Source organism: Erpetoichthys calabaricus, chromosome 1, assembly GCF_900747795.2.
Source record: "Erpetoichthys calabaricus chromosome 1, fErpCal1.3, whole genome shotgun sequence".
NCBI classification, from domain to species: domain Eukaryota; kingdom Metazoa; phylum Chordata; class Cladistia; order Polypteriformes; family Polypteridae; genus Erpetoichthys; species Erpetoichthys calabaricus.
In genome coordinates, this window is record NC_041394.2 from 230,564,348 (window position 1) to 230,589,437 (window position 25,090).

At 39.9% G+C, this 25,090-nt stretch overlaps 1 protein-coding gene across 3 annotated transcripts in view; it reads left to right on the top strand.

Moving 5' to 3' along the window:
• The window catches only part of lrrk2 (leucine-rich repeat kinase 2), a 305,946-nt gene that overhangs the window by 39,337 nt on the left and 241,519 nt on the right, over window positions 1–25,090 (top strand). For all 3 annotated transcript variants that reach the window (XM_051934956.1, XM_028812383.2, XM_028812390.2), the window contains exon 7: window positions 20,809–20,940. In XM_051934956.1, coding sequence (XP_051790916.1) covers window positions 20,809–20,940 — 132 coding nt within the window. The remainder of the gene's footprint in view (window positions 1–20,808; window positions 20,941–25,090) is intronic.

Consider the following 25,090-nt stretch of genomic DNA (forward strand, 5'->3'; position numbering starts at 1 on the left):
GGATTCCAACCGAGTTAAATGATGACAAAATATTGTTTTGATCAGCGTCATTCCCTCCAACAATTAACATCTGTTTTATCTGTGTTTAAAGACAAGTAGTTCTCATTCATCCACTCCTGTAATTCACTAACACAACTAATTAAATACAACATTGGAGAAACTTCATTTGATTTAAATGAAAGGTATAACTGGGTGTCATCTGCATACGAGTGAAAATTAACATTATGTTTCCTAATGAGAGATCCCAGTGGAAGTATGTAAAGTGCAAACAATAAAGGTCCCAGTTCTGTGCTCTGTGGGACACCATATTGAACTTCTGTGTATAATGATGGAGTACTGTCAGCACATTTCTGTACATATTGGAATGGATTTGATAAATAAGAACTAAACCAAGAGAGCACGGTGCATGTAAGCCCAACATCATTTTCTAGCCTGTGCAGTACTAGGGTGTTGTACCATGTTAGCCATTATGAATGTAGAGAAAAGCCAAGCAAAATGACACCTTTTATTGGCTATCTAAAAAGATTACAATATGCAAGCTTTCGAGGCAACTCAGGCCCCTTCTTCAGGCAAGATGTAATCTGTAGCCTGTGCAGTAAAATAGAATGGTCCATGGTGTCAAATGCTGCACTTAAGTCCAACAACATAATTACAGTGGAGTTTCCTTCATCAGAGGATATCACAATGTTGTTTACAACCTGTGTTAGTGCCGTTTCTGTACTATGACCAGTGCGGAAACCAGATTGGAATTTCATATTTTTCAATAAATTGTAATGCGTAAGGTGTGACTGAAGCTGACTGGCGACTACTTTTTCTAGTATTTTAGACAGAAACGGTAAATTTGAAATAGGCCTTTAACATTTTTAAGTAATGGTTTAATGACTGACACTTTTAGTGCATCAGGTACTGTGCCATGCAATAATGAACTATTGATAATGTTTAGAATAGGCGCTGCAAGAACATCCATTGCAATTTTACTAGTTTTGTTGGCACTTTATCTAGGGAACAAGTAGTGGGCTTCATTTTAGAAATTAAAGTTAAGACTTCCTGCTCAGTTACAGGATTAAAATTATTAAAGTGCTGAATGCAATGTGAGACAGGGTCTGCTAAGCTAGTATTTGGTTTGTAGTGTGATGCAGAGATCTGGGGTCTTATATTTTTAATTTTCTCATTGAAGGACTTCGTAAAGTCTGTACTGCTAATATCTGTTGGTATTTTGCACTGTTGATCTGAATTTCCATTTGTTAATTTAGCCACTGTTCTAAACAGTACCCAAGGAATTTTATTATTGCTGTCTATTATTGTAGAATAGTATTCTGAGCGAGCTTTAAAGAGGGCTTTTTTATATTTATTAGCACTTTCTGTCCATGCAATTTGAAAGACATGTAGCTTTGTTGTTCTCCATCTGCGCTCCAGTTTTCGACACTCTAATTTATGAGCTCGAGTCTTTTCATTAAACCAGGGAGAGTTTCTATGTGCTTTGATCACTTTTGTTTTAAGGGGAGTCACTGTGTCCAGAGCATTTCTTAAGGTCACATTATAATGTGATGTTAGCTGATCTAAATTGTTTTCCACGTTTACATTTGATGTTAACTGATCTAAATGGTTTTCCACAATTACACTCGATTTACTCAAAGTATCCATAAATTTTGAAGCAGAATTACAATCTAGATGTCGCACTGTCTTTGATTTAATCTGTGAGTGTGTTGGCAAGGGCAGGACTAAATCAAATGTAATTAAGTAGTGATCTGAAATAACTTCATTTAATGGAGTAATATTTAAATTTTGAATTTCAATTTTGTAAGTTATAATTAAATCTAATGTGTGGTTATGATTATGAGTTGGACCTTTGACATTCTGATAAAATCCTACTGAATTTGACAAATAAGTAAAACATTTGCTAAAAGTGTCAGTTTCCACATCAATGTGTACAATAAAATCCCCCATCAGTACTACGTGATCATAATTTATAGCCAAATCAGATAAAAGGTTGCTAAATTCAGTCATGAACAATAAATATGGCCCTGGTGGTCTGTAGACTAGCACTATAATTGTGTTGGAATTTGTTATAATATTTAAAATGAATGCCTCAAAGGATGTAAAGTTGCCTAAATTTTTAGAAGTGATTTACATTTTGCTACAGTGAATTATTCCAAGTCCTCCTCCTCGACCAGAATCTCTAGACTTATGAAGGAACGAGCAGCCATCTGGTGACGCCTCAGCTAGGGGGACAGTGTCACATTTACTAAGCCAGGTTTCAGTGAGAAGAGACAGATCAGATTTTGTCCTTAATATAATATCATTTACCAAAACAGCTTTAGTGCCAAGAGAGCGAATGTTCAATAAGCAGCATTTAAAACTGCATGGTTCTCTCTGACCTGGTGATATATTTTTTGTTTTAATTTGAAGTAAATTTCTATTACAGATGCCTCTGGTGGAGGGTCTGGTTTTATCCCTTGGTCTAATTATACACCTTATTTTTTGGTTATCAATTAATTTAAGGTTTGTATTAAGACTAAATTTACTGGATGCCCCATGACAGGGATTTTGGGTAACAGCTTCAGGATAGTAACAGGTGGGATAAACAGCCTGTGATTTAAGATCACATGACTGCGGCCTGGATGGTGCTCTAATCAGTCAACCAGGCAGTTTTGGTGCCATTTTTTGGGATAATACATAAGATCCCCTCCAGTTAGGATGAAGACCATCTCTTTTGAAATATCCAGGCCTCTCCCAAAAATCATCCCAATTGTTCACAAATGCTATGCTTTTATTTGCACACCAGGTTCCTAGCCAGCTGTGAAGGGAATGCAATCTGCTATAAATCACATCCCCTCTATATAATCTTGGTAAGGGGCCAGATACAACTAAATTCTGACATTTTCTTTTAACTTTGATGCATAGAGAGATGAAGTTCCTCTTGAATACCTCAGTTTTCTGTTAATAAATATCATTAGTGCCGACATGCAGCAATAAGGTAGATACTTCATCGTCAGTGACACGGTCTAATGCGGCCTCTAAGCCAGAAATCTTGGCCCCTGCGAGGCATTTAACATTAACTGCTGGTTTAACATAGTTTGGAATTCTAACATTCTGCACTATGGAATCGCCAATTATGAGCACTTTCTTATTCTCAGTTTTCACAGGCGCGCTGCAGAGTGCTGAGAATCTGTTCTGGGTCCGAATTGGTGACCTGGGTGCTGGGGGACTAAATTTTGGCTTCTTAGACCCCCGTCTTTCTGTTACTCACTCGCCACTATGGCTGAATTGGTGCTGCTGACTTCGGCCGCGCACTGACTACAGTGGGACCTGGAGAGACTGAAACTGAATCATAAGTAGCCGAATTGTCTAAACAAACCGAGTCGATCCAATTTTCGGTTTTCCTAATTGCTATCAGATTCCTAACGCTGTCCTCCAATTCTCGTATTTTCCCGACCAACTCTAAATTAACTAAACACTTTTGGCAGGTGAAGCTGTCTACACTGTCGGCTGGAAAACCTGAACTGTACATGCTGCAGGACATACAACATATAAATGTGCCCTCAACAGGCAGAGAGCAGATAGAACTTACGATTAGTGGCGATGTCATCGTCTCCGTTTTTTTGTAGTAACTTCGGTGCTTCAGCGCTTTTCACGTTCAGCTGAATCACTAAGACTGTCGGCTTTAAGTTTCCACCACCTGCTGAGCAATCGACTTTAATTTCTCACTGCCGGTTATTTCTCTTGGTCAGCTGACGCCTTTACTTCAGTTGAACTTTCTCAGGTGTTTGTGAAGGGCTATATGCCTGTGAGAGAGTCCTTTTCTCTCCGTAACTTCATATGGTCCTTGCCAGTGGGCAAGTAGTTTAGAGTGGGAGGTGGGAACCAATACCATGTGTCGTGCCATGGTCATAATAGGGGGCCTGTGCTGCTTGCGCGTCTTTCATGTGACTTTTTAATATGGGACGAATTTTCCCAAATCTATCACATAATTGCGTGATATATTCCAAAATATTATTTGAGGGAAGAGCCTCTCCTTCCCAACCTTCTTTTAAAATGTCCAGTATTCCCCGGGGTTGTCATCCATATAGTAATTCAAAGGGTGAGAACCCCGTGGAGGCTTGTGGGACTTCCCTGTAGGCAAAGAGTACAGGGAGGGGGGGAGGCGGTGGGAGTTGATCCCAATTCCTCCCATCCCTGCTGAACACCTTGCGAAGCATCTGTTTGAGAGTCTCTCTACTAAACCATCGGTTTGAGGATGATACACCGTGATTTTCAAGTGCTTTATTTTAAGTAACTTGGCCATTTCCCTGAACGTCTCCGAGGTAAACGGCGTCACTTGGTCCGTAAGGACTTCTTTAGGGACCCCAACAAGTGCAAAGACTCCCATTAGTTCCCGTGCAATAGCTTTAGAATTAGCTGAGCGCAACGGAACAGCTTCTGGATATCGGGTCGCATAATCCTCGAGGACTAATATATATTTATGTCCTCGGGCCGAGGGTTCCAGGGGTCCCACTATGTCTACCCCTATCCTTTCAAATGGGACATCAATTAAGGGAAGGGAAACAAGAGGAGCACGGTCCCTCCTAGGAATTTGCCACAGCTGACATTCTGGACATGAAATACAGAAGCAGCGAACCTCCTCGTTAATTTCCGGCCAATAAAAACGGAGCTTAATACGCTCTGATGTTTTTTCGGTGCCCAGGTGGCCTTCTAGGAGGTGGGCGTGTGGTAACTCACAAACTTGTCGCCGGAAAGTTCATAGGATTAGCAACAGCTTCCGCACCCCCACTCCCTCGTGCTCACTGACCTGATATAATAAATCATTTTCTAACACAAAGTGGGGCCCTTGTGGCATGGGCTGAATGGTGCGTTGGCCGTTGACTAGGACAACTACATTCTTAGCAAACTTAAGGGAATCATCATTACATTGTTCCCTTTTAAATGAGGCCGGTGTTTGTCTAAATTGGAAGCTTAGATCTGAGAGAGTGTCTGGTCTGACTTCAAGGGGCGGAGAGTCCTCCTGTTCTGGCGAGACGCGGACAGATAACCGGCTGAGTACACGGTGTGGAGACCACCTGAGTTGGAGGATTCCTGTTTACAACTAGGCCCAATTTCAAATAAGGAGAGATTAGTACTTCACCGCTTTTAATATCAGACCAGTCACACCCGAGAATCACAGCGCACGGTGGATTTGGGAGGACTGCTACAGTGATTCTTTTAAGTGACCCTCCATGGCTGATGAAACATCGGGCGGAGTTATATGAGCAGACATCTCCATGTACACAGGTAATTCTGGTATTTGTTTTTAGCCATTGTCGCGGCAGTACGTATCGGCGGTCAACAATAGAAATGTTGCTGCCGGAATCAAATAGAGCTTCTACTTTGTAACCATTTATGATCACCTCTCCCTTATGAGCCAGTAACAAGGGGTTTGAAAGCGCACACAATCCATCCCTCTCTCTCCATTTACATTCTGCCTTGCTCCCGCGGAATCGGGGACTCCGGTGCAAACTCTGATTTATGCTGAGAGGGCAGATTAAGAGGGATGTAATCTCTACGGCGTCCGCTTAAGGACTGTTCTGCTCTCTCAAATTGCGAGGCTGCCCTAGATGTCTCAATGAGCTCATTTACATTAGAAAAATCTCTCCACACCGGCTGGGTGAAATGTTCTGGCAGGCTATTTATTAATAAAAAACAGGCCACTTTCTTAACTATTTGGAAGGTGGTACATTCAGCGGGCCTTAACCAACCTGCCAGCTCTTCCCAGAGAACATCAAGCTGATCCCGGGTAGAACGCTCAGGGTCAAATCTCTAGTCTTGTACTTTCCTCATCTGCTGGTCTGGGGAATCTCCACTTTCCTCTGGGACCTTAGCCCCGGTGGGGAGGACAACTCTCTCCTCCGAGAGAGCATAATAAGTCCCCATCGCTTCCCCCATAGAAACCAGCCTATGTCTGTGTGTCCCATCGACACTCTCCCTATTTGATTTAGGTGACCCGGAACTAGACAAAGGGAGTGGAGTCTGCACTGGTTCTTTCCGAAATCCGAGACGCAATCCCCACCCGAAAGCTCGGCCCAGGTACTCTCCCACCTAGACATCATTCAGGTCTGGTCCCGTTCTCTTCTGGGTTTTCTCCATCCTGCCGACTACGCCACTGTCAGAAAAACGACTATAAGACATTGAGAAGGGTTGGGGCAGCCACCCGTATAATTGTTCCCGGCTGCAAAACTTATTCAACAACAAAGACATGTTCATTCAACTGAGTCCAAAACAGAACTGATTCTCTTCAGATAAGATGGCGGCTTTAAAGGCCAGTAAAGGAAGTGACGTCATCAATACCGGAACCGGAAGTGACGTCATTGGCTGCCCCAGAGCCGGGCGGGATTTCCCTAGAATGGTCTGCAAAAGATCGAGAGGGAAAATTAGTGCACTTCGCAACCCCCTGGTCTGGCATGGAATCACATGTATTTAAGTCCTTTAGTTGTCTCCTAAACACATGTGTGTGACACATGCCTTGGTCTAGTGCACACCGTGCATTCGCTGTCGAAGCATGTTTCAAAAACAACAAATTCATCACTACGCAATGCGCCTTCCGAACGCACTTCAGCATTCCTCCTAATGGTGATGTCCCAAATTGGAAAACAATTTAAGTGGGTGGCTAAATTTAGACAAATGGGTACAACATTGAACAGAAAATCTCTAGGCCGTCCTTGGACTGTACGAACGTTTGAAAACATCCAAGCTATAAGGGTATCAGTTTTGTAGTGTCCTAGACATGCGTCTGCCTTGGGCATTTCCAACATGTCTTTGAGGAGTATTTTATATGAGGACCTTAATTTCCATCCGTAAAAAATGATGGTAGTGCAGGAACTCACTGCGTGAGACTGGGAGAGCCGTAGAGAGTTGTGTGCGAATATTCTGAAAACTGTTCATTGAGATACAATCGTCATGTGCAGCAACGAGTCACATCTGCATTTGAATGGTTGAGTAAATGAGCAAAACTTTCACTATTGGGCTGAAACCAACCCTTGTAAACTTCATCAGAGACCCCTGCACAGTGTGCATGTTACAGTTTGGTGTGCCATTGCAGAATTTGGCATTGTAAGCCCTTATTTTTTTGTGGAGGGGGGAGTAACAGTCACTGTCACTTCAGAAAGTTACATTGAAATGGTAGAGAACTTTTTGCAGCCACAACTGGAAGAAAAGAATGTGGTGGAAGCCTGATTTCAACATGATGGAGGAACAGCTCATACTGCGCATAGATCCATGCAAGTTGTGCAGGCGATTGTTCCAGGGAGGCTGATTTCCCTTTGCGGCAATGTTGGCTGGCCTTCACATTCGCCTGATCTTGATTTCTTCTTGTGGGGCTATATCAAGTTAAAGGTATTCATACACCGACCTCAAAACCTTGAAGCCCTCAAAGACGCTATTCACCACGAAATCGCTGCTATCCCCCTTGAAATGGCCGAACGAGTCATGCGAGCGTTCAGAAATCATCTCGAATTGTGTATCGCTAATGATGGCCACCGCCTTGAAGACATCATTTTTAAAATGCAGTGAAAAAAATATATTTTGTATACCCTTTCTTGTGTCGTAATACTAGGGTGTTGTACCGTGTTAGCCATTATGAATGTAGAGAAAAGCCAAGCAAAATGACTCCTTTTATTGGTGAAGAAGGGGCCTGAGCTGCCTCCAAAGCTTGCATATTGTAATCTTTTTAGTTAGCCAGTAAAAGGTGTCATTTTGCTTGTGTCGTAATGAAATTCATTTTATCTTGCATGCGTTTTTGTAGAATAAACGTTTGAAGTGTGGTACTAATTTTTGGCTCACCCTGTTTTAAGATTGAAAAAAGCTTGATTTGGCCCCATTTTTTATTCTAATATTGTAAGAAGACCATAGGAGTGGAAATATTGACTCTTAAAGAGATCACATTTTTGCAGCTATTGAGAGAGTCTCTGATTCTGAAGGGTTCAAAATGGACACTATATTATCTTGTAAATGATGACACAAGCCACGACCTTCAGAGGTCCGCCCCTAGCCTCCTCAGATTTATGTAGCAGCCTAATCCATTAACAACATGGCATTGTGGTAAACTTAAAATTATTAAATTATTACTTTTATCATTTGTAAAAGGCTGCCTACATGAAATTTCAATACACCAAAAGATTCTCCATGTGAAAAGAATAAGAAAGAATCTTTCTTTTGTGATAGAAAAATGTGTTTTCTTCAGAATAAATTAAAAATTAACCAGAGTTCATGATATAGTGGTGATGACAATGAATAAAACTAAGTAGATTCTATCACCCTGTTGAAGAATTTATAGGAAATGCTCCTTCCCTAATTTCTAATATGATAATTATAAACATATAATAGCAGGAAATGTTAACCATGTATTAACTGCCTCAATAATTTCACATTTTATCAAAGATCACAAGTTTTCAGGCATAGAGTGCTACATTCATATTTAAAACAATATTCACATTTTTATCAGTGTACTGTAGCTCCTAAAGAACTACCATACTTTTACTATAAACAACTTGCTACTTTCTGTCTAATCTTGCATTTATGAAGCATTTTTACCGTTATTTTGCATTTCAAAATAATAAACAAAACTAATATATCTAGCAATTGCCAACTCATTCCTTCATTGAAAAAGATTTTAATAAATTCTGTTCAATACATACTGTTGTTTTAATAGACTAACATCGCTCTGTAAATATCTGTGTAAACACAAAGGCTTTTCTGTGTGAGAAATCTACAATTTTGTTTAAAAACAATTGGGAAATCTATAATAACTTACTACTTATATTTTTAAACTAATCTCAGCATACACAGTGAGCTGTGCAAAAATGGTTGTCATTATAAATAGAATTCATTTTTTGAAAAACGAGAAACATTGCTAATGGTAATTGGTAATACTTAAGTCAGGCTTTCCTCATTATGAGCCTGAAGAAAAGGATAATATGATTTTATGTCAACTAATACATAAGAGGGAAGTTTGGAATACAATTGCAGAAATTAGTGATGGAATTTGAACTGCAGGGTGGCTGACAAAAAAATGTCCCGCCTCCACTGAGTGACTGCATTATGTGGTGAAGAGAAAAATTATCAAATTTGGTACTCACATTCACAGAAGATGCTGAAAAGTGATCTCGTTGTGCATCAATACACCTCCGTGTCCGTTTCAGCATGTGCATGTACACTTTTTGCACTGTTGGTGGAGGCGGGCCATTTTTTCTTGGGCCACCCTGTATAACTGCTGAATGCAGCGAAACAAATTATGTATTTAAAGAATACTATAATCTTTATACACATCAGAATGAAATGTAAATGAGGCTTATATCAAGTACTTCTTTAATAAAACTTAAATATGACAGCTAGAGTTGTATACTGTAGAAGAGCTGGATAAATCCCTGAGACACTCTAAAATTAAAGATAATAAATCCTTACAAAGCATAAAAGCCTTAAGCCTAGATGATTATCCAGCAAAATTCTATAAAAAACTAACTGTTAAATTAACTAACTTTAATGTTAGCTATGTTGTAGGAAGCTAGAGAAGAAAAAAATATTACAAAAAACACTTATGATAAGCATCAGTTACTGTTAGTCCAAAAAAAGAAAACCAAATCCTATAAAACAGTTTCTTCACTGAACATTGATATATACATTTTGGTGAAAAAATCCTTCTATAACCTCACAAGATTAAACTTTATTTGTTAAAGGCAGACATTTACTATTAAACCTTTCATTACTATTCTGTATAATAATCCATCCATCCATCCATCCATTTTCCAACCCGCTGAATCCGAACACAGGGTCACGGGGGTCTGCTGGAGCCAATCCCAGCCAACACAGGGCACAAGGCAGGGAACCAATCCCGGGCAGGGTGCCAACCCACCGCAGGACACACACAAACACACCAAGCACACACTAGGGCCAATTTAGAATCGCCAATCCACCTAACCTGCATGTCTTTGGACTGTGGGAGGAAACCGGAGCGCCCGGTGGAAACCCACACAGACACAGGAAGAACATGCAAACATCACACAGGGCAGACCCGGGAAGCGAACCCGGGTCTCCTAACTGCGAGGCAGCAGCGCTACCACTGCGCCACCGTGCCTGTATAATAATCTATACATATTAATAAAAGGCAAAGCCCTCACTGACTCACTGACTGACTGACTGACTGACTCATCACTAATACTCGAACTTCCCGTGTAGGTGGAAGGCTGAATTTTGGCAGGCTCATTCCTTACAGCTTACTTACAAAAGTTAGGCAGGTTTCATTTCGAAATTCTACGCGTAATGGTCATAACTGGAACATATTTTTTGTCCATATACTCTAATGGAGGAGGCGGAGTCACGTATCGCGTCATCACGCCTCCTACGTAATCACGTGAACTAAAAACAAGGAAGAGATTTACAGCACGAGTCAAACGCGGGAACAAAGGTAAATGACGTTAATTTTTGACTGTCTTTTAATACTGTGTAAGCATACATATTAACACATGTGCAATTAAACGTGTGCATTTACGGGGTGATTTCTCAGGCTTAAAAGCTCGCCTTTTATCAAACGCGGGAACAAAGGTAACTGACGTTGTTCACTGTCTTTTAATACTGTGTAAGCATACATATTAACACATGTGCAATTAAACGTGTGCATTTACGGGCTGATTTCTCAGGCTTAAAAGCTCGCCTTTTACTAAAAAGGTAAATGCAAAACTATTTTCAATCATTCTATGATCTGCTTCTCACAACTGAAGGCACCGTGGCTGATGTTACGTCACTTGCTGTCCAACCATAAGCGTTACCTGGTAGGTAACTGGACACTCACTTCACTCCCTTACGAGAATCGAACCTCTGAGGTTTTCTTTTGTTCTTAATTAAAATTTAAAAGCAATACTTCACCGCTGCTAAGCCCCTCTAGCGTTGACGTCCGAGGTTCGATTACCGTAAGCAAGTGCAGTGAGTGTGTAATTACATTCACGGCATTCGTAGTCTGATTCACAATCTGATTGTATGGGTGGTTACCTACCAGGTAACGCTTATACTTTCACGAAAAAAGTTAGGGCTTTGCTACAGGATACACCCTCCACAAGTTAAGCAAGTAAAAATAAAATATATATTTCTGTTTTATTTAAACCTTTTAAGTTCGTATGCATAGCCCCATTTGGCTGTTTAATTTTTTTTTTCTTTCTTCAGTAATATTTAATCTCCTTAAAGAAAAAGAACATATCCATTTTACTTTTTTTGTATCTCTTTAGTAATATTTTAGTGTAAAAGGATAACCAGTATTTAAACCTTTTATGTTACTTTATACATTTATTTTACACAATGTTGAAAAATTAATAAGAAAGCTACATATTTTGGCAGCTGCTGCTTTCATTTTCAATGAAATGAAAAAAGCTCTCCAAGAGAAAACGTCCATGAAGAAGAAACAGAAACCCTCATTTATAAAAGTTTGCTGCAGATGACTTAACTGAAAATAAATGAATAGTTCCTATGTGTATAATACATATTTATCTATTTTACTTATGCCTTTATTCCACCAACTTACAACATCTGAGGTACAATTTGTTACATTACTTTTGTTTTTTGCAGCACAGGCAGGTGAAGTGACTTCCTCAGGGTCACACAGTGGTGTCAGTACCAGGATTTGAACTGACAAGCTCCGGGTTTACTGAAATATTACTGAACAAAGAAAAAAAACGAAAATGGGCAAATACGGCTATGCATGCAGATGTCCATCCGTCCATTATCCAACCTGCTATATCCTAAATACAGGAGCCAATAAGTACATATGTATATATACAGTATATTTATATATATATATATATATATATATATATATATATATATATATATGTGAATGTATGTATGTATATATGTATGTCTATATATATATATGTAGATATGTAAATTTGTATATGTACGTTATTTTTAAAATGTTTCCTTTTTTTTTTTTCATAACCTCTTTAACACACTACTTCTCCGCTGCGAAGCGCGGGTATTTTGCTAGTATCCTTTATAATACATACTCCTGCAGCATATGCACTTATGGAGTTACTGTTCACTCTGGATGCTGAGCAGGCTTTTGATAGATTTGAACTGGGAATTCTATTCACAGTGCTTTGTAAATTTGGGTTTGGACCAAACCAATGTACACTGTTAAAACTATAATACTCCACATTAGAAGTCTCTGTTCAAATAAATAATATAATTTCTAATAAAGTAGTTTTGCTTTAGAATGTGGAGCCAGCCAGTAGTCACCAATGCTGTTGCATTTAATAATACAGGTAAAATTCTGTTACAACGAAATTTTTATTACAACAAAGTATTTTTATGGTCCTGACAGTTTCCCCATATGACACGAGTCTATAGAAATCTCATCACTACGAAGTACATTCAGCAGATACTTTCATTACAACGAAGTAACCTTGAAATGCTTGAGTGAATCATCCACAGAGCATCTAGTTCTGTGGTCGCAGCTCAGTTGTGCACAACGATCCCCAAACAGAAACATTGTAATTTTTTTTCTTTCTTCCTTCTACTTTCTTCATACTGTTTTTTTTTTTTTTTTTTTTTTGCTGTTTTTGTTTGCAGTGGTTTTCAGTGATATCTTTTGCTTATTGCTCGTCAACATTTCAAAAACATCCATTGGAATTTAACTCATTGTCACCCTCCTATAGAAATGGCAGACACGAAAAAACGGTAACAGTTCATATTAGAAAAAAAACTTTAAATTTTTGCAGCTGTCGAGTGCGGCAAAAAGAAAAAAGATGTTGCCAGTGAATTCGGAATTTCGCCATAAACACTGTCAACTTTCTTGAAAGACCGAGCAAAAAAAAGAAGAAAAATCTTGGGTTGCAAATGTATGCAAACTGCTGCATTTGAAGACTCTGAAAAAGCCGTTTTTATGTGGTTCAGTGATGCTCGTTCAAGAAACATTCCTATTAATGCGGCAGTCATTCAAGAAAATGTGAGGTTTCTAAACTCTCTTGGGACCTCCCCCAAGTGGACAACATGCCGAAGAGCATCCTGAAGTGCGATCACCGCGTCAGTGGAAGACTGTTTATCTGTTGCCGGGGCAACAGCAGGCTCACAGCGCTGGGGCGGCTCTTCACCAAAGCAAACAGAAAAGATCTCGATGGGTGATGCAGGGAACAATATTACATGGCCACTAACCTGGGCACGACCCTGCCTGACTGCTGTGTCTGAGTATAGGAGAGTGGCAGATCCTGCTACAATAAATAACCGTGCTCTTCCTGTTTCAAGCTGAATAAAGCCGGTTTTGCTAAAGTACTGAGACTAAGCCTCGTGTTTTTGGGTGCAAGACAGGGACTTACAGCGCGCCCACAATCTTTTAGGATTCGCTTCTGTGGTGTCTCACTGCAGCGTTGTGAGCCTGTGGTTGCCCTGCCCTGCCCTGGCAAAAGACAAACAATCTTCCACAGACGCGGCAATCACACTTCGGGACCCACTTCAACGTGACGTTCCCGTTGGGTGGGGGGGGGATCCCAAAACAGTTCAGAAACTATACAATATGAATAAGAAGAAAAGGATGATACGGCTTCTGATTGATAACTGTGCTGCCCACAACAGGATTCTGCATTTAGATAATGTTTGGGTTGAATTCCTCCCACCCAATTGCACAGCATAACTTGTAGACAGGAGAAGATTAAAATTAACGTGAAAGAAGCTATTGAAATGATTGCAGACACCTGGACGCAAGTTAAAGAAAGCACTATAGCAACAAATACAGAATCTCATTACAATTAAATTTTCATTACAATGAAATATTTTTAGGGCCCTGGAAGTTTGTTGTAATGGAATTTTACCTGCATTATTATTTACTAGCTGCATAATTATGTATTGATGGGTGAACACTTCCTGAACGACACAGTTGTCCAAATGGTGTGGGTTTGTGGATACCACTGTGAGTGAATGAAAAGATAGACCTCTGGAGAGAGCAACATATAATTGTCTGTGACTGAAAGCGGGATCGTCTGTGACGAAGAATGCCACGCTGGTGAAAGTTACTTTGTCGGTAGGGATAAGTGTCAACACTTGTAGATTAAGGTGTAGCGAGTCTTCGTTGTTGACGCTTAATATAGCTTGCGTACTGAGATGTTCCGGAGTCACAGTTGAGAAACACTTTTTTAATGTCTTAAGCACAGGGGAAAAAATGAACATGTGAAACATCCGTATAATGTAATAAGCCACCAAGAAAAGTAACATTGCAACAATGCTATCTACGACCCGATCTCTGTAAACAGAAGTGATAAGAAAATCGAGCCCGGTGTATTCTTTAACTGCCTTGTGGCGCTGTAGTAGTGCTGCTGCTTTGCAGTAAGGAGACTGTGGAAGATTGTGGTTTCGCTTCCTGGTTCCTCCCTGTGTGGATAGTGCTTTGAATACTGAGAACACCGCTATATCAATGTAACGAAGTTTTAACAGGAAATTGCCTTTGTGTAATAGTAAAAGGCAAATTATCCGCGACAAACAAACTCTTTTACACGCTGCATACCAACCCGCAGTGTAGTATACGCCGCATAATCACGCCGCTTTTTAAATGTGTTTTAAGCAGAGAGAAAAAATGAACATTTGCAAAATCCGTAACGCTGCTTTCAGTAAGTACAATGCACACCCGTGTAATTTGTCGGCCACTTTTTGCCAGCCGTCTTTTCTGGTTTGGGCTGCTTTTGCAGTGTTACCGCTTGTGCATATTAAATCTTGAAATCCTTTGAATAACTAATTAACTAACACCCACCCACCCACACACACAGCTTGTGTGAAAAAATGCGCCCGTACTTTCATAATTTTGTTGCAGCCTATAGTGGAGTCAGGCACAGAGAAAGTCAGCTGCTGAGAGAGCGTCTTGACTGTTGCAGGGTCTGCATCGGTGAAGCAGGTGAGACGCTAATGAAAGAGAGGCACAGGGCTTATTGGTTTTTAAAGACTGCTTCCTTCATTGTGTTTTAACCTCAGTTTTAAAGGATTGTTTTAAGGATCCCATGGGGTACCCCTCGCAAACTGTTTTAGACGCTGCATTCAGCAATTCTGCGCTGCTTTTTAAATGTTTTTTAAGCAGAGGGAAAAAAATGAACATTTGCAAAATCCGTAACGCTGCTTTCAGTAAGTACAATGCACACGCGTTTAATTTGTCGGCCACTTTTTGCCAGCCATCTTTTCTGGTTTGGGCTGCTTTTGCAGTGTTACCGCTTGTGCATATTAAATCTTGAAATCTTTCGAGTAACTAATTAACTAACTAACACCAACCCACCCACAGACACAGCTTGTGTGAAACAAATGCGCCCATACTTTCATAATTTTGTTGCAGCCTATAGTGGAGTCAGGCACAAAGTAGGTCAGCTGCTGAGAGAGCGTCTCGACTGTTGCAGGGCTTGCATCGGTGAAGCAGGTGAGACGCTAATGAAACAGAGGCACAGGGCTTATTGGTTTTTAAAGACTGCTTCCTTCATTGTATTTTAACCTCAGTTTTAAAGGATTGTTTTAAGGATCCCATGGGATACCCCTCGCAAACTGTTTTAGACGTTGCATTCAGCAATTCACATCCGTGACAAACATGCCTCTTCTTACATGGTCCTGCTTTGGTGGGCGGGGAAACGTTTTCCGTGTTCCTGCAGGACCATCTAAGAAGACACATGTTTGTCGCGGATGTGGTGGACGCGGGCCGGGGAATAAAGAGTGTTGGTGGGCGGGGAAACGTTTTCCGTGTTCCTGCAGGACCATCTAAGAAGACGCATGTTTGTCATGGATGCGAATTGCTGTACGTAGCGTGTAAAACAGTTTGCGATGTTGCACGCAGTCATGCGTCGTAACCGAAAAGTCAATGTGGCTCAGAGCTGCATGCGGACTGCAGCACAGACAAACAGAAATGACGGCGTGTTTTCCGAGGCGTCACGTCCGAGTTGGTGGGCGTGGCTCTGTGAGTTTTCGTCGTATCCAATGGTCTTAGAGTTGGTGGGCATGGCTCCTTCCTGCGTGCTTTCATGGGTGTCGTGCCGCTCTAGCGGCGGCTTAGAGAATTATATATATAGATTATTGCATTTGATCTGTTAGCTGTTCTCCCTCGATACAACCAGAGATTTTAGCTTTATAAAGGAAAGATATGATCAAAGTGTGACTCTATGCATCTTATGTGGTGCTTTGTTTTACTGATCCATCTTCAATGTTGTTACGTATAGTATATTGAATCTACTGTAGGAAATCTGGAAAATTCCCAGTGAATAGTCTTAGATGCCTTTTTGAATTGGCTCTACAGTGGAACCTCGGGTCATGAACATCTCGGACCAAAAAGTTTGCCAAACGTTTTCAGCTGTTCACGACCACACACTTGGGTGACGAACAAGCCAGTTTCCCTTCCGGTTTGTGCGCGCCGATGATTTCCGCACGTGTTCAGTCTCTCCCTGTGCATTCCCTGTGCAGGGAGAGAGAGAGAGCGAGCGCGAGAGAGAATGCGTGAGCGAGCATATATATATTTACATACAGCTCGTACGGTCCATCCATCCATTTTCCAACCCGCTGAATCTGAACAGAGGGTCACGGGGGTCTGCAGGATCCAATCCCAGCCAACACAGGGCACAAGGCAGGAACCAATCCCAGGCAGGGTGCCAACCCACTGCAGGACACACACAAACACAACCACACACCAGTCCGGAATGGATTAATTGTATTTACATACAATCCTATGGGGGAAATTACTTCGGGCCACGACCAAATCGGGTTGCGACCAGAGTTTTGGAATGAATTACGTTCCCGATGTTCCACTGTATTTTGAAAAATTAATTATTAACATTGTTGATATGGATCTTTCCACATAAAGTGACTACAAGTATTTCTGTGATTTTATTTGTAACCTCTTTTTTACTTTTGCTTTGGCAACCTCACACATTTGTTAATTTGTTTTTTGCCTGGCAAGGAACCCTTAGCTCTTTGGTGAATCAAGGCTTTCCATTGTTACAAATCACAATAGTTCTGCTAGGAATGCATACCTATTCACAGAAGCTACAGAGTCTGTTAACTCAAGAATGTTATCATAAACTGCACATTTGCAGCCAGAGGGTTCACATATAGATATAGTAATTCTGTATGCAAGTATGTTTGTTCAGTTGTGGATGTTTGCAGACCATTCCCAATAGTCAGTACTTGATTTCGGATGTATGTATTACTTGTTTTATTACAAGAAGCAAAGTTAATAGACAAAAACAGTAAACACATAAGCAGAGACCAAACAACCATGGCTGCCCCAAACAGTGCCATGATGGATAATCCTAAAGTTGTAGATAGATGGCCATGGAAAGGAAATACCATTCAAACTTTTTTTGTTTTTGCTTCTTTGTGTACCTGCCACTACTTATGGTTTACTTTATTTGTCTGGCCCTACATGGCCAGATGCCGTGAATTTTAAATTAGAAATATGACATTATTTGAACAATGGTAAACTTTTCTGAAGAAAGATACGTCACCTTCACAGAAAATTATTGTTTTATACTAAATGTCCACTAAGAGTTGGCCAATGTTAATAGAAAAATGGTAAAAACGCATTTTAAGCTAGTATATGTTAGATGTTTAAAACTGCTATTAAATTCAACCAAAGCTACAATTAAGATTGGAATATATTTACTTTTAAATTGACCTTCTGATTGATGAGAAAGAAATCCTATAGCTAGATTTTATTGTTAAACATTTGTCATATAAGGCATTATTATTATTACTTTTATTAATACTACTGCTACCACTACTACTAATAATATAGTTTCCAGATAAATATGTTCATATATTTAAAACGTCTGTTTCAGCTTTCAGTTAGTTTGTATTCACAGATTATTTCTTGCCATTATGTCATCTTCCAGACTTGAAGGGTATTATTTAATATTTGCTTTTTATTTTAAGCAGAGTGTATTTGAATAAATATGAACACATTAGTGAACGATTTGAGAGCTGTGTTGTTTTAGAAACAATGATTATGCAACTTATTAAAATTGTACTGTCATTTAGGCTGTAAATTATATTCAGATCATTACTTTTTCTGCTTTTAAGAGATAAATGCATGTAACTCGGCAGTCTTGAAGTGCATATTTGTTTGTTAGTATTTAGACATATAGTTATTTTTGCTTTTCACCAAAACATTTGAGTTGAAGCAATATAATGAATTTGGGCTGAAAGTTCAAACTGTCAGCTTTAACTTGATGGTATTTACATTTAAATTGGATGAATGCTATAAGAATTACAGCACTTCTTAAAATGTGTTGCCCCCCAAACCCCCTTATCAAAAGTAATTTGACAATTGACTGGCAATCTGTTCCACAGCCAGGTGTAGGAAGTTCCCTTATTATGTTATTAACAATTAAGCAGTTATAGGGTCTGGAGGTAATTCCAAATGTGAAATTTCCTTTTGCAAGCTGTTTCTGTGAACTCTCAGTGTAAGAGCTGTCAATGAAAGTAAAGCAGGCCTTCATCATTAGGCTGAAAAAACAAAACAAATCCATCACAGAGAATATTTAAATATGAAGATAAATTGGAAACTTAAAGCAATTTCAAAATTGAGCAGTAACCACAACAGATAGAACCTGATGCAATAAAACATTTCAAATGTTCGAAAATGCACAGTGCAGAGCTCTGCTGTTAGTCTAGTTGAAGCTTAGGTCAAATGAACATGGATGCTCCACTGCAGGATTGCACCATTTTTGAGCAGTGTACCATATTTAGATTTCTTTTGACAGAGGATGTTAAACCTGCTGAAATTTATGTTGGCTCAGTTCAGAAGTAAAAACAGTGGGACTCAATTTAAAATGTTTATGGATGTGTAGAACGGTTTAAAATGGGAAAAACAAGTGTAACTGATGAAGCCCAAATCATCATGGCAAAAGCCTTCATCAGAGAAGAAAGATGTATTGTGTTATCTGCTGTTATGGCACATTTGGATATCTACTGTGGATATGCACATGCCGTAGTGCATAATGACTTGGGGTACTGTAAAGTTTGCGCAAGATGGGTACCCAAACAGCTTACTGATCTGCATAAGCAATTATTCTTTGGTGAATTTCAACTGGTTTCTCCCCGTTTGCCCAAAGAAATCTCACTATGGCACATTGTTTAACAATGGCGAAATCCCACAGCAGATCACCTGTATTCATTTGTCTTTTGTTTTAACCAGAGTAATGGCTGACTAATGGCAGAGCACTGCACATGTTCAAACAACCCATAAGCCATTGCAAACATGTTGTATTTTGTCTTTTGCGGTTACCTCATAATTTTAAAATTGCCTTCACTTTTGGATTTATCCTCTTATTTGGAATTGTCAAATCAGGCATTTTGGCACATGCAGTGGTGACCTCAGCAACACTAAAAAGCCTGTACAACCATACAAGACAACTGTGCTGGATGATAACAGAATTCTTTCCTTAGTGAAGAAATACCCCTTCACAACATGTAGTCAAGTTAAGAACATTCCGGTAAGCGTGTCATTGTCAAAGTCTACAATCAAGAAAAGACTTCATGAAAGTAAATCGAATTTACCACAAGATATAACACCACAAGAAGCATCATGAATAGCAAGTCCATATTAGACTTTGCCAGAAAACATCTAAAAAATCCTGCCCAGTTATGGAACAATATTTTTTGGACAGCTGAAACAAAGTTAAAAATATACCAGAATGATTGGAAAAGAAGAGGATAGAGAAGGGAAGGAAAGGCTCATGATCCGAAGCACACTATGCTATGCCAACATAATATATCATCTGTGAAAACATGTTGGAGTCGGTGTTACAACATGTATGGCTTCCAATGGATATGGGTCTCTAGCGTTTATTGATGATATGAGTGCTGAAAGAAGCAGCAGGATGAATTCTGAAGTGTATAGGGCTATACTATCTGCTCAGATTCATCCAAATGCTGCAAAGACGGACAAGTTGGTGCTTCATGTTAAAGATGGACAATGAACCAAAACATGCTGTGAAAGCAGCCCAAGTGCTTTATAAAGGTGAACAAGTGAAACATTTTTAATGACAGGGTCAGTCACTGGAGTTCAACCAAACTGAACATGCATTTTACTTGCTGAAGACAAAACTGAAGGCAGAAAGACCAACAAACATGCAGCAACTGAAGACAATTGCAGTAAAGGACTGACAACACTTTTCTAGGGAGGAAACCCAGCATTTAATGATGTGCATGGGTTTCAGATTTAATGCATTCATTTACCACAAATGATTACCCCCCAATTATTAAAAAACATTTATGATTGTTAGTTTGCTGAAAAGTCTGCACCTCAGTACACCTTGATTGCTCCATTTTAAACTTATTGTCCCACGGAGCAGATCATTTACATAATATAGACAGCAGTGGAAATGGACACAGACTAGTCCAAGATAGCATTGTATTTAATTAGAACAGCATGGAATGGGAGCTTTGGACTTTAAAAAGCTATTGCATGTGCATTCAGGTTGATAGTAAGAGATTGCGTGAAACTAAATTTACTAAGTGACCGACAAAACTTTTCTAAATGGTTTTTATATTTTTAACAGCAGAATATTTGATCATTATAAATATTTAGTAATTAGATTAAATTAATTTCATGCATGTTTAAAAAAAAAAATCCAAATGTACCTTTTTGTTTCATTTTAGCAGATACAGAATCCTTTTCACACAAGGACATTTGAATAAATATCACTGCATGGTCTTTGTGAATTTCTTCTCATTAAAATTTGTATGCAGCAGATGGATGTAAAATTCTATTCATGGTATTTCTATAAATTATATCAATTTAATCACTATTTATAATCCATTTTCATTCTTTTATTTTAGTTAGCAATGTGGAAGTTCTGATGTCCGGAAATGAAAGATGCTACAGCTTGATAATGAGCGCAATGGAATCTTTCTCAAAAAATGAAAAAGTACAGGAAATTGGTTGCTGTTTGTTCCAGAAATTTACATCAGGTTTGTTTTTAATCTGTGTTTGATAAAAGATTCATTAACATTGTCAGTGTTTTGTATTCCTAACTTGATATGCGAAATGTAAGGGAACTGACTATAGCCAAGTAACATTTAGTGTTTATTTTGACTTTTCATAGATTAAAAAGTTTAAGTTCATATTTGTTTAATGTATACTTACTATAATGAAATTCTTACTTGCATATTTCCAACAACCAAATGACAGTAATACATTACCACAAATAGCCATATTCATCATAAATTAAGTACAGTATCAGATGATATACAGTAATCCCTCCTCCATCGCGGGGGTTGAGTTCCAGAGCCACCCGCGAAATAAGAAAATCCGCGAAGTAGAAACCATATGTTTATATGGTTATTTTTATATTGTCATGCTTGGGTCACAGATTTGCGCAGAAACACAGGAGGTTGTAGAGAGACCGGAATGTTATTCAAACACTGCAAACAAACATTTGCCTCTTTTTCAAAAGCTTAAACTGTGCTCCATGACAAGACAGAGATGACAGTTCCGTCTCACAATTAAAAGAATGCAAACATATCTTCCTCTTCAAAGGAGTGCGCGTCAGGAGCAGTGACTGTCAGAGAGATAGAGAAAAGCAAACAAATCAGTAGGGCTGTTTGGCTTTTAAATATGCGAAGCACCGCAGCACAAAGCTGTTGAAGGCGGCAGCTCACGCCCCCTCCGTCAGGAGCAGAGAAAGAGAGAGAGAGAGAGACAGAGTTTGTTTTTCAATCAAAAATCAATACGTGCCCTTCGAGCTTTTAAGTATGCGAAGCACCGTGCAGCATGTCGCTTCAGGAAGCAGCTGCACAGAAGGTAGCAACGTGAAGATAATCTTTCAGCATTTTTAGACGAGTGTCCGTATCGTCTAGGTGTGCAAACACCCCCCCTGCTCAATCCCCCTACATCAGGATCAGAGAAAGTCAGCGCAAGAGAGAGAGAAAAGTAAGTTGGGTAGCTTCTCAGCCATCTGCCAATAGCGTCCCTTGTATGAAATCAACTGGGCAAAACAACTGAGGAAGCATGTACCAGAAATTAAAAGACCCATTGTCCGCAGAAATCCGCGAACCAGCAAAAAATCCGCGATATATATTTAAATATGCTTACATATAAAATCCGCGATGGAGTGAAGCCGCGAAAGGCGAAGCGCGATATAGCGAGGGATTACTGTACACAATAAACAATGTCCATACAAGTGGAATTTGAGAAGCCTAATGGCCTATGCATAAAATTGCCTGCTGGTGCAAGTGGTAATGCTTCTGTACAATTTACCAGAATGAAAGAGAAAGAAAAAGTCCTTTGCACAGTGACTGAGGTCTTGAATATTATAGGTTGCCCTTCTAAAGCTGTATGTATTATGTATCCTTTATAGTGGGGAAATATTTTTCAAAGGAATTATACAAATTTCAGGGTTTTACAAAAATGCACATATGAAAATGCAAATAACAATTATGTCACTTAAATGCTATTATTTCTCTTTTCTTTTTTAGATATAAATGTTGACTTTTACATTTAAACCTACCCTCAGGTTTTAGTTATTATTTTTTTCAATTGTGGTTTAACATCATTTGTGAAGAAAACCTATATGTATTCCTTGTTTCTAGACTATCAAATCACTGAAAATAAAAACAAAACTCAGTGGTACTTGCATTTATAGTTTTATATTTTATAGTTTTTTTTTCAAATAAGCATACATTGCCATTATTATTTATTAAGAAACAGGTTAGCAAGAGTTTCTTTTCTAAACTGTGGGCATCCTAATTTTATGCTTGGTGATGATTTTAATTGCATCCTTAATCCAGACATAGATGTGTCCTCATCAACATTAGCATCTATTTGTAATTAACTTCAGTAATCCACAGCTTCTTAAAAGCATATAAAGTATGACACATTTTTCATTCCTGATGGAATATCTTCAATTGACGCTGATGGTTTACACACCACAACACATTTATTCTCCATATTTACACTATTTACAGTCCAAAGCACACAACCCAGTGCCCCTGCACCACACACCCTCAAGTCCGGGCCTTTTCCAAAGTCCTCTCTTTGCCGCCTCTCTACTCTCTACAGCTTTCCCAGACTCTCTCAGTGAGTATCTGCACTACCATCATTTTGTATGGATGGAAATTAAGGTCCACATACAAAATCTTCCTCAAAGACATGTTAGAAATGCCTAAAGCAGATGCATGTTTGCGCACTTCTAGGAAACTTCAAAATTGATGCCCTTACAGCTTGTATGTTTTCAGGTGTTCATACAGTCTGAGGATGGCCTGGAAATTTTCTGTTCAGTGTTGTACCTGTCTCTCTAAATTTAGCCACCCACTGAAGAATTGTTTTTCCGATTTATGATGTCACCATTATAGGAATGCTGAAGTGCATTTGTAAGGCATGTTGTGTAGTGATGATGGATTTGTTGTTTTTGAAGAACGCTTTGATAGCGAAAGCATGGTGCTCACCAGACCAAGGCATGTTGTCAACTGAAAACTACCAGGGATCACCTATTAAAAGAACCCCCACCCCAACCCACTCGGCTGTATATACAGGGTGAGCAAATGCAATCTTTAGCTTGACCACTTTCAGCACATACTGTTGTCACATACGTGCGAGTAGGAGACAGCTAAAGGGCCTGAGTAATTGTAATAAAACATCCGACCAGGGGGTGGCGGAGTGCGCTGACTGTCTTTCTCAGTTCCCTACAGACCTTTCCCGGGAAATCCTGCAAGGTTCCAGCGCCTCAGAAGACGACATGTCAGGTGCCGCCCCCTTTGCTGACATCACTTCCGGCACTGGGGACCTTTGCTGACGTCACGTCCGGTCCAGACGAAATCACTTCTGATTCCAGCCCTTTTGATGACGTCACTTCCTATATGGGCCTTTAAAGCCTCCATTTTTGTCTCTTGTGATCAGTTCTGTTTTGGACTCTGTTCTATACACATCATAGTACTTATTTCAACTTCTGCTGCTGGGAAAAATAATATACGGGTGGCTGCCTCAAATCTTTATGATGTCTTGGACTCTTTATTGTCACAGTGGTGTAGTTGGCAGGATACAGTCCCAGAAGAAACCGGGACACGAACTAATAAGAAACCAGGTAGGAAAGTACCGGGGCCGAGTTTCTGGCGGGGGTGTGCGTTTGGGGGTCAGGAAGAACTCCGTACTAGCTCCGCTCCCAAAATACAAACCCGGGCTGGTAACTTACCAAGTGGAGAGTGTGAAAAGGACACACAAACGTAGGCTGGTTTCTGGGGATGAAACGAAAAGAGCTTATTATGCTTTCTTGGAGGCGAGAGCTGAGCCGCCCATTGGGACTTAGGCTCATAAAACCACCCATGCCGGCCTCAAAATCTGGGAGAGCAGAACAGTCCTCTAGTGGATTTCCTAGAGATTATGTCCTACAAAATAAGTCTCTTCCACATAAATCGAAGCCTGTTACTGAGTTCCTGGGCCGCCGTGCGTTCGACCGACCTGGGAATGAGGCGGGATGTAGGTGGAGGGTGGGAGATGGTTTGTGCACGCTGGCCAACCCCCTGATGTTATCAACTATGGGACCTGTAGTCATTAATGGTTATAAACTAGAAGCCTTGTTTGATTCCGGCAGCAACATTTCCATTGTTGATTGCCGATATGTCTTACCGCAACAAAGAATTAAAGAAAGACCAGTATTAAATGCATACACTTAGAAATCCGTATGTACAATACGCCCTATGTTTTGTCAGTCAGGGAGGATCGGTAAAAAAATTTCCCATGGGGATCCACCCTAATCCTCCTTTTCCAGTGATTCTGCGGCAGGACTGGTCTGATAACAAATGTGGTAAACTATTGACTACTCCTGATAAAAACTTAGGCCTCGTTATAGATAGGAATAACTCATCTCAAGCTGTCTCCACATCATGTACAAAGCCGGCGGAGAGAGATACGGAAGCCCACAAGGAGGACGGGGAGACTTCTGGACCGGAAACTGTTGTTAATCCCACGAGCCTACCGGCGGCAGGTTTGTGAATTAGTACACACCCACCTCCTTGGAGGTCATTTGGGCTCCGAAAAAACTTTAGAGCTGATCAAGCTCCGATTTTATTGGCCGGGAATTAATGAGGAGGTTTGCCGTTTTTTGTATTTCTTGTCCAGAATGTC